Consider the following 17,195-nt stretch of genomic DNA (forward strand, 5'->3'; position numbering starts at 1 on the left):
TATTAACCCACAGAGATGAACTCCTGACTCCCAATATGTGGCTCCTTCTGTTCAGCTGCAGAGGCTTCTGTGACAAGTTATTCCTCAAAATGGAAACAGAAATAAGGCCCAGATTCATCGACTCATGAATTGTCTTTCCTCACTCTGGATGCCACAACACATACGTGTGGGGAGTGGGGGACAATGGTGATGACTGAAAAAACACTCCAAGTGGGAATGGTTTGCATTCAACATTTTAAAGTCATTTGTTGAAAATAAATACCTAATACATAGACTCACAGTTACAAAACTGAAAGAGACCTTGAAAAGTCATCTGTTCTTTAATCCAGATTTCACAGAAGAAAATATGGTGACACACAGGGCACGGCAGACTCCCTAAAGGTCCCCTCACTAACCGCTAACGGGTAGCAGAACCAGGACCATACGGGGTGTCAAGTTCTCTTCTGCTCCATGCCCTGATTCTGTTTCCCAACTAAGGGACTAAGCAAGGTCCAGGTATCTACAAGGAGACATCACAGTGCTGGAGAGATTAGAAAACTAGGTCTTACCAACATCTTAAGTGTAAAAATTATTGATATTTTACATATCATTTAAAGCAGCAGGAACTTTACTTCCTAGAAGAAAATTAATCTATGTATGTATTTCAGGCTCTCATTGCTAAGGTTAAGAAAAATTCCTAAAATATGACACTTTCTTCCCGTTAGATACACAGGGGTTTTTGAATTTTGTTATAATAGACTTAAGTACATTCAAAATCAGTCTCTCCAAAATGCCACCACCTTTAATCAAATGAGGAGTAAAAAACCATTAACTGAATACTGGATCATCCTTTATAGATACAGGTCTCTTCAACCCATGAAGTACATTACATCCCATCCGTGTTCATGTTCTCAGACTGTATTTTTCAGAAGTCTTCTGAAGGTCACTGCTAAGTTATTTTAAATGTAAGTGATATTTATTTATCTTCTGAAATTTAAATACTAGGCAACAAAATATCTCAAAAGTTTAACTACCCACAAATCTAAAATTGGCTCAACTTGTAAGCTATTTGCTAAACAATATCAATTTCCACATTAAAAAAATAAATAATCTAATTAGACTATTGCATCTGCAAGTCTTTCAAAAGACTTCTTCACTCCCCAATTCAAATCTAATATGAAATTCTTTTGGGGGAGGCAAAATATAAGAATTGTCTAGATAATATAGAATGCCATTCCATAGGAAAAAAAATTATGTAGACCAACAGCAAATCTCTCAGATGATAGAAAATAATTGACAATAAAATTAGTTTTTTGTCTCTTATTCACAAGATCACTTTTCCACTTTAACGTAAGATTGAATCTATAGCAGACTGCCGATGCTAATTGAGGGAAAATTCCACCCTTCAGGTTCTGATCAATCTGAGGAAGGTTTTCTCCAGAGGTGAAGAGCTGCCTGAATTCTGAAGTGTAGTCTGGACTCCAAGGAGTAATCTTTGTAGTTGTTTCTGAAGACAATAACAATAAAATTGTATAGTCAAAATTTATTTATATACCAGGGTACCACCACTGTCCTATTCCGCTCTGTGATCTGATTATTTACTTTCAAACTCTAATATGCATAACAGATTCTGGTTCTGTTGGGGGGTTTTGGGGGAACTGCAATAATGTGCATTTCTAGAAGCTTCCTGGTGGTCATCTAAAGGTCATACTTTGAGTAGCAAGGTTCTGCTTAATTACCAAACCATTCATAAGCATAGCAAGAAGGTTGTAAGAAGGGCTGAACGAATTTTGTGAACTAGTCCTAAATAATTAGACTTCCTTTTTTAAACTGGAAAATTTTTTCTTTCTTTTTTTTTTTTTTTCTTTTTTTTTTTTTTTGAGACGGAGTTGCCCACTCTGTTGCCCAGGCTGGAGTACAGTGGCGTGACCTCGACTCACTACAAGCTCTGCCTCCCAGGTTCATGCCATTCTCCTGCCTCTGCCTCCTGAGTAGCTGGGACAACAGGCGCCCGCCACTACGCCTGGCTAATTTTTTGTATTTTTAGTAGAGACAGGGTTTCACCATGTTAGCCAGGATGGTCTCGATCTCCTGACCTCGTGATCTGCCCGCCTCGGCCTCTCAAAGTGCTGGGATTAAAGGCGTGAGCCACCACACCCAGCCCTGATATGTTTTTCATCTATTTAATATCTCCCTCTAGCTAACAGAGCAGAAACAATGCCTGCTTAGTTTATAGTTGTCTCTCTAAAGCCTTTACTAGTGTCTGACACATAATAGGTGCTCAGTGAATAATTGCTGAATTTGAATAAATGGACAAATCACTGTTGATGACCTAGAGCTAGTCAGGCATTCTTTCTCTGCTGCAGGAAGTGTTCAAGGCAAACAGGCCACAGGGTTTTTGCCTTACCTATGTGATCCATGACCACAGGTCTAAAAGCTATTGCCTACCAGAATGATAAAAATACTTTGAAACTGCCCTGATAAACAGAAAAAAGAGACAGTCTGGGTAAGATGTGCAAGCTTCACAAGATCAATGGCTCTTCAAGGAAATAACAGGTATGGCTGAATACACTGAAGGCTGGCAAACAAGGACCCAAGGGCCAAATCTAAACACACCCATTTATTTACATATTACCTTCTATGACTTCTTTTGATATAATGGAGTAGTTGCAATGGAGACTTTATGCTGTAAATCTAAAAATATTTACTCTCCAGCCATTTACACAAAAAGCTGGCCAACCCCTGATACAGAATAAAATAAGTTAGAAATCTTTCAAATAGATGCCCATAATCGTATCTGTAAATAGTCACAGGGTGAGGCAGTAAGAGGGTTGGAAACAGCACAATTACAGCAAAAGCCATAAGCATAAATGTTAGCAAAAGTAGCATTCTTACTAATTTGACATTATTAATTTTTAAGTATATAATGTTACTGCTGTTGTTACAGCAATATTGACATCTCTGACTCCATAACGATCAAGGAAAAGCTACCTTCAACACTTACCTTGCAGTTTCTAGGAACTTTATGGCCTTGTCAATTTCCCCCTGGCTTTTATACAAAGATGCCAATTCAAACAAAGTGAAAGGCACTAGGTAGTGGTCATACTTCAGTAGCTTTTCACTGAAAGAGCGGAGGAAAAGCAAGTAAATCTTAACAAAACAAGAAATACACATTTTCAAAATATATATTATTCCCATTCCTCAGAAAATATGTGCAGCACTAAGTCTATTATCATAGAAAAGCCGCCATTGTATAGTTATAGAACTCATTAAACTATGGCAATAAGCAATAAATAATGTTCTTTTCATATATTAATCTTTTATTCCTTAATGTAAACCCAGCACTGATGGTTGATTGCTGTCTCTTAAGTAAATCAGTGCATACAGATCTTTAAAGATTAACCCTAGAAATGGCAAGATCATCTTTCGAACATGCATGTGTTCAGAAAATGACTCCATTTAGAAATAAGAAAGTTGTATTATTTTTAAACTAAGGTTCAACTCCCTTTGTATTTTAAAGCCTTATAATGCATTAAAAGGCCAATAAAGAAATGGTCAACACTTCTGTTTTCAATACCATTATGAGAACTCTCTGGTTATAAAACATCTAGAAGCACTGAAAAAAAATATATAACGAACACCATTTCAAATGCATAGCTTAGCTCACCAGAACATAAGAAAAAACCCTCAAGTGTCAAAACAGCTAGAATTGAAAAGTGAGACTCTATATATGTGGGATGATGCTGAATGAGCCCTGTGGTCTGCCTCCATCTGAGTCAAGGACTTTGTATCCTAATGTCCATGCAGCAGATGAGGCCTTAGGCCCTCAGAAAGCAGGGAGTTGAAACTGAGACCTCTGTTTAAAGCTGGGATCCTTACAGGACTACTCCTTAAGAGAAAGGCAGGTTAGAACAAACCCACTCACTGGCAAACGAGAAAGACAAAGACAGTTGTCTCCTTGGCCAGCACTTTCGATGAGAAGAAAAAATAATTCCTTAGGAAATTAATAACCAATAGGCATGCCCACATTGAATGTGCAATTCAAATTTATATTGTCTAAATGATCCAAGAAGTAAGCAAGAAATTAACATGAAAGAGGCCCTGGGCAGAAAAAACCTTTAGGGTACATGACAGAAATAAAATGCAAAATCACTGTAGAGCAACTCTTCCTCAATATAGCCTCATAGTAATCTCAAGATAAAACTCCAATGAAGGTGAGTTCACAATCCAAAATTATAAAGCACATGAGCAAACAATTCACTATGAGATTCACAGACAAAAAAATAGCACAATAGGTCATCCTTTTGATCATCCTTTTAATCCTTATAAAAACACTAATAAAATAGAATTCCATGGATACTTCTTTAACATGTTTACTAATTACAGAATATTACTAAAGACGGTACATTTGGGAAGTATTTTGTCTTTATTCTTATAGGGGCACCAGTCCTCCTATATTCCCATCAATACTGTCAGGAAGAAGGGGATCAGGTGGCCATGGACGGAAGGGCACGTGACACAGAGCACAGGATGTCCACCAACAGTCTATGGCTGAGGCTGTTTTGGCTTGCAGAATATATTCAAAAAATTTGAGGCAATATTTTAAAATCAGGTGATTTTACATAAAATCCAGATTCCAGGCTTTTCATGAAAAATGGTAGGGATTATTGCTATTGGGCCCACACTGTGCAGAGCAATAATCAAATAGAGCTGAGGAGTGTGGCTACACCCTTCAGAGAAAACACCCTAACCTACAGAGCCTACCAATCCTATTCCTGCTGCCACTCGGCTGGCCTGATAAAGTCAGGTTACATGTCTGGCCCCTGTAGATACTGCCTTTGTGCAGAAAAGGGCCAAGGATCAGAACCTTGATTCAACTCTATGGTTAGTAATGGATCATCATCAATGCTACTGGGGGGGGGAATAAAACCAGAACAAAACTCAATTGTATACAGAAGAATTGCCCTTTAGCAAAAGAGAGACAGAGTGCTCATCATATGACTCTCTTTCCTGCCACATTATTATCACGGTGATGGCAAGTCTGTTTACTCAGCTCTGAATCCCTAGAATCCAGCACAGTCTCTGGCACAGAGTGGGTGCTCAAATATCCGTGGAATAAATGAATGGGCAAACAAATGCATGAATTAAATTAGTATCGGAAGCCAGGCATAGTAGCACACACTTGTAGCCCCAGCTACTCAAGAGGCTAAGCTGGGAGTATCTCTTAAGCCCAGGAGTTCCAGGCTGCAGTGAGCCATGATTGTACTACTTGCACTCCAGTCTGGGCAGCAAGGAAAGTCCCCCATCTCTTAAAAAAAAAAAAAAAGAAAAGAAAAGGAAAAAAAAAGAAAACTAAAGAAGTATGTAAAAAATTAAAAAATTAATGAGTAGCAGAGGTTCAGTATGATGCTGCCAGAGCTTGGCTAGACACCTGTTAGTTGAGCTATAAATACAGTTTTTGTGAGTCACCTTTAAACACCAAGTAGAAATACATAAAGCCATGTTCCACCTAGACCATAATTTTGTTCACGAGGAACAAAGACAACAACAAAACACTACTGGATTTTCTTTCTGGTAATACCAAGTAAGAGTTTAGCAGTAAGAGACAAAAGCATTTTGCATCACTTTCTCACAGCAATTCCCCAGAAACCACAATTTGCACTTGGGTTGGTTTTATTGTTTGGTCTTACCTTTCCACAACATGGTTGTAACATAGTTCAGCTTGCAAGGGCCGCTGTAAGTTCTTGAGGCAACATCCTTTAAGTAACTTCACTAAGCACTCGTCATCCACAGAGAAGCTGTTAAAATCTTAAAACAAAAAACATACAAAGGAAACACACAAATAAAAATACTTTTTAAGATCTTAAGAGAAAGAATAAAGTTTCAGAAGGATCATTTAAAAATAAGGAAAATAATTTTTAGCATTTGTTATGCCTCACTAAATAAAACACAATGAAATTATTTTAAATGAAAAGAGCCGGGGACAGTGGTTCACATCTGTAGTCCCAATGCTTTGGGAGGTCAAGGTGGGAGGCTCACTTGAGCCCAGGAGTTCCGGATCAGCCTGGGCAATACAATGAGACCCCATTTGTACAAAAAAAAATTTTTTTAATTACTGGGCATGATGGCATATGCCTGTAGTCTCAGCTACTCAGAGACTGAGGCAGGAAGATCGCTTGAGCCCAGCAGTTCGAGGCTGCAGTGGGCTATGATGGCATCACTGCGTTGCAGTCTGGGTGAAAGAGCAAGACCCCATCTGATACATACATACATTCTACAACGCTGAATTTACTATAAAAGAACACCATTTTATTAAGGAGTTCACTCTATCCACTTTAAAATATTCTTCAGGTGGTCACACTCTGAGCTTTGTGATCTTAGACACCACAACCAGAAATCTGAACTCTAAATAAAGTAAGAGTTTTATTAATCCTATAAAAGGTAAAGCCATGAGGAACAAGAAGGCTGCCTCCTCCTGTTGTTTGGCTTCTGTGTTGGCTTCAATACAGCAGTGGATAACACTTCCATATGGAGAAGCAGATGGCCTTATCCCCACTAAAAATTCAGGAAGTAGAATACCCTCTCCAGATCATTATGTTTACTACTTATCAATTCTCCCAGGTTGTGTTCTTTTTAGGGGAAATTATGCCATAAGATTAAACAAAATGGTTCTGAAGTACATGAAAGGCACCTAAAATCTCCACAAACTTCTAACTGCTTGAGGAAAATGTCAAGGATTTTTTCACCACTTTTTCCCTTTTGAAAATGCTCTCGCCTTCTACAGCCCAAGGCAAATGTCTGTTAAACAGAAGGAACCATATTATGTGTGACATCTATCTGACAAAGGTAGCCATTCCACATTTACACTTTTGAAATTTTCTTGCAAGTTACAGGCAAGTACAACATTATTCCAAGACAGACTGACAATTTACACATTTCAGGCTGTGACAGTAGAGAGGACGGCAGTAAAGGGAACACACGAGGCCTTGGGAGTCGCTCCTATTGAAATCCTCCTGCTTTCAGCACAAACCTCAGAAATCATCACTAACACATGCTGGCAGTTTAGATGGTAAACCACTTGTCTATGGAGATTAACGATGCTACTTAACCAATCAGAGGGGGTTACTTCTAGGTGCTGAAAACTGAATATTCACCTCTAACTTTCAAGCTCTGATAGGTCACTCACCCAGAAAATACAGGTATCAATAACACATTACCTTTTCTATTATTAATTAGAATCATTTTTCTACCAAAATAAAATTCTATCCATTGCTTTTAATCATGGATGTTAAAATAGACATTCAAGAAGTAATATATTTTAGGACCTAGAACCAAAACCAAAGGGTCCATATTGGATGCTAGCTTGTAGTATCATTTTTATGCATTCTACTGAGTTTCCTGTAGCATTGTATCGACAGTTTGTGTTATGACAACATTCTGGTGCTCTGTGAATGATGATTTTGTTGAGGAACAGACATAACATCACGGGAAGTTAAAATACCAGTAAAGCCGCATGTAACTTCTATGATGAACTTGAGTTAGGCATATGGCAGGTGGGTTCAGAAATACCATATTCCTCCAAAAATCTCAGACGGCAAAATCATTATTTCCTCCAACTATAGACCATTATCTAGCAGATGATTATTTTCCCTTGAAGTATAAATGTTTTGTCATGATTTTCAACCTTATTAATGTGTTCATAGATGAACATTTCAACACATAACGCACATGTAATATGTTTCCATTATCATTCAAAGAAAATTACATGATAAAGCTACTAGAGCACAATTTTATCACAAAAGATCTGCTGAACTTTTATGGTAGATAGGCTGAGAAATAGGGAAGTTTGAACCCCAAACTACAAAAGTATCTATGCTGAAATTTTAGAAGCTAGCTGAAATGCTCCCAAGAGAAAAATCTGAAAAAAGATTTAGAAAGTAAAAAATCATAAAGTCAGTATCACTTTCCCTTTTACATAACTCTCATAATGTTTGCTATATAATTTCATTAAGCAAATTAGTCAAAGTGGAACTTCTGGTTACATGTTGAATTTAGTTAAAATTTCAAATGAAACACTATTGGAATTAATACCAAATGCCGACTCCAGGGACGTCACCAAATTCTGTCTTCAAAGTTCTATCTTTTGGATCAGCGGCCAGCATTTAATAACTATGGCCAGAGCATTGCAGAGTAGAAGATCAGTTGTATCCTCTACCATCTTTTACTTTAGACACACTTGCAAAGCTAGGAGAAGCCAATACACAGCCAGTTTCTAATAATGGGGGTGGGGGATGGGGTGGAAGATGATGTAACCTCGGGTTTCCAACTTCTCTCCATTTTCTAATTATGGACATTTTCTTCCCTGCTCTGAAGGATAGGAGCTTAATTACTAAACTGTCCTAACAGTTCAAGGTGGCAAGGAGAGCAGGAGATAATCTTCTTGCATAAAACAACTCCTAGAAGAGGTCCTAAGTTTCACATGCAATATCTGGCAAAGGTGATCTTCAGAAAATGAACTAATTATTTCACCCAGAGAGAGACACACAAAGCCAAAACTGTGGGTAAGTATGGCATGTCTGTCTGTCTCAGCTCCCTCCTGCCCTGCTTAAGTATCTCTAAAGCCTATCATCTCAGCATGTCATTAAGAGAAAAAGGAATGGGTGGAGGGGAGTGACTTGGTTTTCTACATTTCCACTGCATTTTACTGGCATAGTCTGATAAAATATATTTCCCCTCGAATTTTGCCCCAACAAATGGTGGGTTGGGGCAGTGAAGAGCTTGCTCAAATAGGAGGCTGGGCTCCTGGAGTGCCCATCTTTTCCAGTTAAGAAAAATGAGTTAACTGTTAAAAATTTTCCCCACCATTCCTGAATTTCTATGCCCTTTACCATGTTTATCATCACAGAAGTTCTCATTTTACTTATGTGGTTAGAATATTACAAAAGACCATTTCTCTTGGGATAATACCTAAGTGACTTGGCATAGAAAAGAAATATAACACAGGCTATCACTTATGGCATTGTTTACCCCTCTTAAAAATACAGAATCAAAAAATGTCAGGGCAAGGAAACAACTTTGGATAGCATCTGGTCCAACACTCCACCCACTTCACAAGAAAACAGAGGTGTTACCCAGAGTCTGATGGCTGCAGAGCTGGACTATAAGCCCAGACTGCCTGATTCTGATTCTCCTTTTACCACATCAGTTGCTTCCAGTAAACTGAAGTGTGGCCTCTAGCACAACCAAATGTAATAGGTAGAATAAATTGTGATAACATTTCACCTTGAAAACTATTCCCTGTGTCTGCAGAAACACACTAATGGTTAGACAGCAATAAGGAGGAATAGAAAGAGTTGCAGCAAACTCAACCCATAGAGAAGTGCATGTTTCCTTGTGATGCTCTAAAATTCCAATGCTGGGCTTCCTCCCTTCATCTTTTTTGTCACAGTTTTAAGATAATGTTCACATACCATACAATTAACTCATTAAGAGTATACCACTCAATGGTTTTTAGCATATTTACAGAGTTGTACAGCCATCACCACAGTCAACTGTAGAATACTGTCATCACCTCCCTCCCCAAAAAGTTATCATAACCCCTTCCATCCTCCATCCTTCCATCCTCCAACCCTAGGCAACCACTCATCTGCAGTCTGTCTTTATAGATCTGTCTATTCTGACTATCGTGTAAAGGGAATCATATAAGGTGTGGTCTTTTACAGCTGGCCTTTTTCCCTTAGCAAGATGTTTCCAAGGTTCACGCAGTTGCAGTGTGTGTCATTCCTCACCCAGACCCCTGCAACTCAAGCTCTTTGTCCTTGTGATGTATACAAATTAATGTAGGCAGATGTGCACAGGGAAAACACAGGACAGGGGTCTGTCTGAGCAGAGACAAAGGCTCCTCGGTGCTTACTGTGTATACTTACTTTGACTTCGTAAAGCTGCCTCAGCTTTTTCAACAGTTACCAACAGATTTTCAGAAAGGTCTTTTCTTTTGCTCACTATTGAAAAACCATTCCAGACATACATCATTTCCTAATGAGGAAAAATGAAAACCATTTGCAGTTATATGAGGTTATTCAATGTCCTTTATGATCCCCAAACAATGTTCATGTGTTTTGCCTTGGTTTCTAGGAACCTCAAGACAATATTTACAGATAATTTTCCTTTCTTTTTGCCTTTTATACTGTGAAGTAATTCAGTATATATGTTTTTACCAAAAATTTAATTTACTCATTCATATAACAAATATTTATTAAATATCTACAAGCATTTAATTCTTTTGGAAGGTAATAGAATACAGATACAGAAATAAATATTTTAAACTGATACCATGAATAATTCTGTTTAATGTAAACTTTTGTTGTTACTTTTAAGTAAAGAAAAATATTTTTAAGTGTCTGCCAGTTGTTTACACAAAATGTTTCCAAGAATATCACTGGATATAAACATTGGAATATTTTACTGGGCTTAGGATCTTTTATACCATTAGAAACATGGTCCAGTAATGTAATCCAATATGCAGAAAACGTATTCATTTAAAAGCCATATGGCTGAATGACAGCTCCTAAAATGTAAACTTATGATTTCTCATTACTTATTATATCTAATGGGCTACCAGGCGAGAATTTTTTTGGATCAAAAGCAAATGTGCTTTTGCTTGAAAATATTTTTCTAATGTTCCTGAGAGTGCAGTTAATATTTTTAAGGGTATGAAGTAAGCAGGGTAATTAGTATCTTCTTGGAAATAAATTTTAAGATATGATAAAAATACTGCTTGAAAAGCCTCTTAGCAGGAAGTAGTGGAAATGAGAACAACACACTCAAGCAGAAGGGCAGCAAAAGTGTCTTTACCTTATGGCACCCAAAACTAAGATCATGACACTCCACCTTCATTCAGTTTTACATGTAACAATTTCTTGTTGCTAATAGAGTAAGAGTTAAATTCAATAACAGAATATTTTTTAAATTGATGATGATCTTTTAAAATTCCTTTTACGGATGAAATCTTTTTATTGGAAGGAAGCAAGCTCATATCTGAGACTTTATGAAAAACAGGCTTTTGGTAAAATTCCTAGGTACAAAAAAAATAAAAAATAAAAAATCCCAGTACTAACATTTCAAGCCAATTTCCTATACATTCTACATCCATAGACCTGGAGAAAGAAGTACAGTGAGTTAATCTTCCCTATGGTTCTTAACAGTCAAAGCAGGATACAATTACATACACACTGGTATCTAAGTACTAAGGCAAAGAAAGACGACAGTCTAGAAAATTTTCAGTAGAGTTCTGTGAGATAGAAAAACCTTCCCAGTGCAAATCACCTAATAAAAATGAATTAGGCATGGAGCTAAGGCTCTAACTGGTTAAGCAGCAGAAGGCTCTCATGTGAGCTGGGAGAGGGAGATGTTTGGTTATTTGTGTGATTTACACAGTGTTCTTGTTTTTATTTGTGCTCAGACATGATTACGGAGTAGTCATATTTTTGTCTTGCTCCATCACAATCACAGAATGTCCCTGTGTGATGCTGAAGTTCTCTGAGTTTTGTGTTAGGTAGGAAACACCTGGACCTAGGTGCTAGGTGCCGGCTAACTCCTGTCTGACCCGTCAGGGCGAGGCTGCATTGTTCTTTCTCATAGGATGAATAAAGAGCTCCCATAAATCATTAAGAAAACAATCAACAACCCAATGAAAAATTAGGGAAGAATACGAACAACAATTCACAAACGAAAAAATAAAAATGAAGAAACATGAAAAGATGCTCCACCACATCCACAAGGAAATGCAAATTAAAATGGCAAAATACTGTCAGTACTTATTTAAATTGGTAGAGCTTTTTTTGAGGGAAATTTAACACTATCTAGCAAAATATTAAATGTATATATTCCCTTGAACCAGGAATTCCATTTTAAAAAAATCCTGGCCGGGTGCGGTGGCTCAAGCCTGTAATCCCAGCACTTTGGGAGGCCGAGGCGGGCAGATCACGAGGTCAGGAGATCGAGACCATCCTGGCTAACATGGTGAAACCCTGTCTCTACTAAAAAAAAAAAAATACAAAAAATTAGCCAGGTGAAGTGGCGGGCGCCTGTAGTCCCAGCTACTCAGGAGGCTGAGGCAGGAGAATGGCGTGAACCCGGGAGGCGGAGCTTGCAGTGAGCCCAGATCACGCCACTGCACTCCAGCCTGGGCGACAGAGCAAGACTCTATCTCAAAAAATAATAATAATAAAAAATAAAAAATAAAAAAATCCTTCACAGATAATTATATGCACACGTACAAAAGAGGATATTCATTGTAGTGTGTAAGTACAAAAACTGGAAAAATCTAAGTAACTGTCAAAGAGGAATAATGAAATAAACTCTGAATTAAAAAAAAACAAAAAACAAAAAACTCAGGAAACCCCAGAGTGGAGGACCACAGACATCAGCTCACAATGAACAGTTTTCCTGTGCTGACTATCTATATAAAAACTAAAGCACCAGAAGAGTCGTAGTAACTTGATATATCCAGTATTTTTTGAAGACTTCATTAAGAAAATTTAAGTTGAAATTGTGTTTTTCACAGAAGCCTTGCCTAAATGGCATAAAGTTTAAGAATGTGAGCTGGAGCTAGAATACAACAGTCAGCAGCCAGTTATGGCTCTTGAGCACTGGAAATACGGCTAGCCCAAACTAAGAGATCCTCTAAGTATAAAAGACACACTAAATTTTTTAGACTTGGTTCAGTATGAAAGAATGTACATGTCTCATGGATAAGCTTCTATCAATTACATGTTGAAATGACAAAATTTTGCATACACTGGGTTAAACAAAATATATTCTTGAAATTCATTTCTATTTCCTCTTACTTTTTTAACGTGGCTATTAGAAAAGGTAAAATTACATAATGTGGCTTGCATTAAAATTCAATTCAACTTCAATGGAATCAACTTCTATCTAAATTTCTTTATCTAAAAAATGTGGTTAAGAGTTAACCATACTCAAAAGTTGTAAGAATTAAATGATATGTTTTAGTAGCCTTTATCCTAATGCCTGGAGCATACTAACTAGTCAAAAACCATTAGCTACAGTTTTTTTTTTATTAATTACTTATTTAGAAATGTTCAACTTACAACAAAACTTAAAATTGTTTTTAAGCGAGCTAAACTTCATAACCAAATTTAGATATGCTCCCTGCTGCTGTGAGTAGATAATTTACTTCTAGTACATGAAAAGTAAATAAAATAAAAGCAGATACCAGGGCAGGTAAGATGAGCTTCACAGGTGCAGGCAAGGAGGCGGAGTAACGCCGAGCCTTCCTCACAGCAAACTTCTCAGTAGGGAGAGATTTCCCGGCAATTCTCTGCTTCAAGCTGTCCACCTGTCTGTGAAGAGCCCCAGCCCCGCCCCAGAGAAAGGTCATGGCGACACATACGTTATTTATACCTGTGGTTTTCAGAGTGAACTTCACAGACCACCAGCAGCAGCATCACCTGGGAACCTATTTGAAATGCCAATTTTCAGGCCCTACTCTAGACCTACTGAATCAGCAACTCAGGGCTGGGGCAGAGCAATCTAGAGTTTGATAAGCCCTCCAGGTGATTCTGAGGCACACTCAAGATTGAGAATCACTGATTGACACATATTTCTTTCCAGTCAACTTAGCTAATGTCTTAAATCTATCAAACACAGTCCAGGAAATCTAGGTATACAATTGGCAATTTCTATGAGTAAGCAGGAAACAGTCCAAAGTATTTACTTATGCTGTGGATACTCAGGGAGAGAGAAGACGGTACAGTGGTATATCGCCTATTCTTATTTGCAAGTATTACACAGATCTATAAAATAATATGGCCCAAAAGATAGCCATCAGTTAATATATAATTTAAGAAAATGTTTCCCAAGTACAGGTTGTTTGGGAAATAATCAGCTTAGGACATGTACCATGTTTACAAACTTCCTTTTAAAAATTCTACAGAATTCCAATTATGAAATTCACAAGCAGGTAAAAATGAGAGTAAGATCGGGAAACTACATGTTCCTGCGAGCACTTTCTCATACAAAATTTTACGAATGCATCAAGCAAGTTGCTGAGAAAGAATTCAAGGAACTACTCAATTACTTCACTGAAAGAAAAAGTAACATGAAATAACATGCCTCCAATATGAGGTAAGCTTGTGTTAGGTTACTTCTGGGCACAATATGGAGCTATGGATTTTAAACTAGTGTACCATCATTTATGTTCATTACCATCAGTGGAAAAGACAGTGGAAATGTGAGGTGGGGGTCAGAGGAAGGGGTCAGAAGCATGTCTCAGACAGGAACCCTTGTAGTTGAAAGGTAATAGCATCTTTATGAAGAGATCATTCATTGTTAGAACTCTCATTATCCCAACAACCTAGAAGCTACGACAGAGCAAGATCTCAAAGCTTTCTTCTGAAAGTAAAAATGATTACATCTTTCACATAAATTGTTTTGATATGGAGAAAACTTAATCTGCATTGGAAGAAAGAGAAGGAGATTTAAAAGATTTTAATGTATCTTAATACTCCCTTCCATTAATTGTTGTTTCTGTAAAATGAGGAAATGAACTTTATAGTAAAAGGTGACATTTATTAATTTATCATGCCATGGCTTTTACTAATGTTGATGTTGATGGTACAGTTAACATACATGGTCAGTTTTTTTTTTTTTTTTTTGGAGACAGGGTCTTACTCTGTCTGTCACCCAGGCTGCAGTGCAGTGGCGTTATTTCGGCTCACTGCAACCTCTACCTCCCAGGCTCAAGCAATCCTCCCACCTAAGCTTCCCAAGTAGCTGGGACTACAAGCACATGCCACCATGCCCAGCTAATTTTTTGTATTTTTAGTAGAGATGAGAATTTTGCCCCTTTATACCCTCAGGGCCTTTGTTATAGAAATAGTGTCTCACATACCTGAATAAAGTTACCACATTCTCATTAGTTGCTACTACATCCTCCTCTGGAAGCATACTCAAAATTGCCGCTTTCAAGAACACATAAGTTGCCTTGAGAAAAAGAAGGAGCTTATTACAGAACATCCCTAGGTACATAACATTTCTACCTTTCAAATCAGAAATGACCTACAAGCCTTCCAGATATAATATTAACAGGCATTAAAGAAATCAGAGGAAATGAAATCTTATAATCCCTGTTCAAAATGAGAACAACTCTTTTCAATTATCAATAATTTAGACCATTTTCCTATTACACAACTACAGCATTCATAGGTGAGAAAGTGGACAGAATGAACAAGAAAAAATTATCTCATTGCCCCCAACTTCTCATAAGTGGATCAGAATTAATTTTCATTATCCCGAAAAGCCTGGGCATCAGGGCACTGGGAAGTCTACACAAAATTATCAAGATGATTAAGGTTTCATATCTTCATAAGTCCAGCTCATTTTCAGAGATAAAACCTCACATTTCAAATAACTTTGTTATTGTTTGGGACAGGGTCTCGCTCTGTCACCAGGCTGGAGTGCAGTGGTGTGATCATAGCTCACTGTAGCCTCGAATTCTTCGACTCAAGCTATCCTCCTGCCTCAGACTCCCACGTAGAAGGGACTCCAGACATGTACCACCATGCCTGGCTAAGGTTTTTATTTTTTGCAGAGATAAAAATCACACTATGTTGCTAGTATCAAACTCCTGGCCTCAAGCCATCTTCCTGCCTTAGCCTCCCAAAGGGCTGGGATTATAGGTATGGGCCATCGTATTTGGCCCTGAAAAGAACTGTGGATGGCTTTTAAAGCATGTAATGCTGAGGACAGTACCTATAAACAGTAGGTACTTAAGGCACATTTCCTCCTTTTGTGGATCTCTAAGTTGAGAAAACACTGTGGTACCATACTACCGAGCAAACAGTCCTAAATGAAAATCATCCTGGCCACATATTAGCAAACAGATGACATTAAGTATTGCACTTTACCTTGGACCATTTACTCTCTTTGCAAAGCAGATCTGAATAGTAATATGCCTGCATCCAGTTTTGTTGGAAAACATTAATCCACATTAGCTCCCAGTAGCAGAGATGGTGAAACTGTTTCCATTCTTCTTGAACTGAAACACATTTTCGAAATACTTCTTGTGCCTGTAAATCAATTGCATGAAGTTGATCATCCAGATATTAGACAAGGAGATAATAACCTAATGGGAAAATACATAAAACACTTAGTACAAAAAGGACGAAATTATCACTCATTCAACATCTCAATATGATGTTATGTTCTTTTCCTTACAGGCAATGATACAGTTAAGTTCTGCCTCTTTCTTTAATTTTGTGAGGGACCTTGACACTTTGTAATGTGGGAGTAGGGAGGTTCCATTCCAAGGAAGATATGAAATGCAGAAGTCATTTAAGAAAAGACTGACAATAACCTTCGAACTTCCACAGGACAAAAACACTGTAGGCAAAGTTACAGGCAACAGACAGGAAGAAGATGTCACTATCTATGTAATTGGCAAAAGGTTAACTCTTTTATCATTCAACAATTCAATAAAATTCTGTTAAGAAAAAGAAAACTCAACAGGAAACCGGCAAAGATATAAATAGGTAAATCAGAAAAAATATATATATAAAAATGACAGATACACGTGGAGAAATTTGTAAACTAGGCAATATAAACTTAAAATTAGATTTTCATTTTAGTCATCACATAATGTCCTGAGCTGGCAAAGAGCATTGGAAACAAGTATTTTTATATGTTTACTGGAGTTTACACTGGAACAATCTTAAGTGAGGAGGGCAATTTGGCTGGATTTACAAAAATGCAACCACCTTTTGGCCCAGGAATTCTACTAATCATAATCTGTCTCCTATAAATATACCTGTGCACAGAAATATACATACAATGATGTTCACAACAGTTTGTAGTGGCCAAATGTCTACGAACAGTGCACCACGGCTGGGCGCGGTGGCTCAAGCCTGTAATCCCAGCACTTTGGGAGGCTGAGACGGGCGGCTCACGAGGTCAAGAGATCGAGACCATCCTGGCTAACATGGTGAAACCCCGTCTCTACTAAAAAATACAAAAAAAAACTAGCTGGACGAGGTGGCGGGCGCCTGTTGTCCCAGCTACTTGGGAGGCTGAGGCAGGAGAATGGTGTAAACCCGGGATGCGGAGCTTGCAGTGACCTGAGATCGGGCCACTGCACTCCAGCCTGGGCAACAGAGCGAGACTCCGTCTCAAAAAAAAGAAAAGAAAAGAAAATAACC

The 17,195-nt window shown here is 37.9% G+C and overlaps 1 protein-coding gene across 4 annotated transcripts in view; it reads right to left on the bottom strand.

Moving 5' to 3' along the window:
* Nucleotides 1-217: 217 nt before the first annotated feature.
* TTC39B (tetratricopeptide repeat domain 39B) overlaps nucleotides 218-17,195 on the bottom strand; it is a 98,261-nt gene continuing 81,283 nt past the window's right edge. For all 4 annotated transcript variants that reach the window (XM_017885948.1, XM_017885949.1, XM_017885950.1 and 1 more), the window contains exons 13-19: nucleotides 15,909-16,070; nucleotides 14,894-14,985; nucleotides 13,217-13,343; nucleotides 9,906-10,014; nucleotides 5,670-5,787; nucleotides 2,984-3,100; nucleotides 218-1,486 (exon numbers count right to left, since the gene is read on the bottom strand). In XM_017885948.1, coding sequence (XP_017741437.1) covers nucleotides 1,396-1,486; nucleotides 2,984-3,100; nucleotides 5,670-5,787; nucleotides 9,906-10,014; nucleotides 13,217-13,343; nucleotides 14,894-14,985; nucleotides 15,909-16,070 — 816 coding nt within the window. In that variant the 3' untranslated portion in view covers nucleotides 218-1,395. The remainder of the gene's footprint in view (nucleotides 1,487-2,983; nucleotides 3,101-5,669; nucleotides 5,788-9,905; nucleotides 10,015-13,216; nucleotides 13,344-14,893; nucleotides 14,986-15,908; nucleotides 16,071-17,195) is intronic.

Source organism: Rhinopithecus bieti, unplaced genomic scaffold (genome assembly GCF_001698545.2).
Source record: "Rhinopithecus bieti isolate Rb0 unplaced genomic scaffold, ASM169854v2 scaffold_15737, whole genome shotgun sequence".
In the NCBI taxonomy this organism is placed as follows: Eukaryota; Metazoa; Chordata; class Mammalia; order Primates; family Cercopithecidae; genus Rhinopithecus; species Rhinopithecus bieti.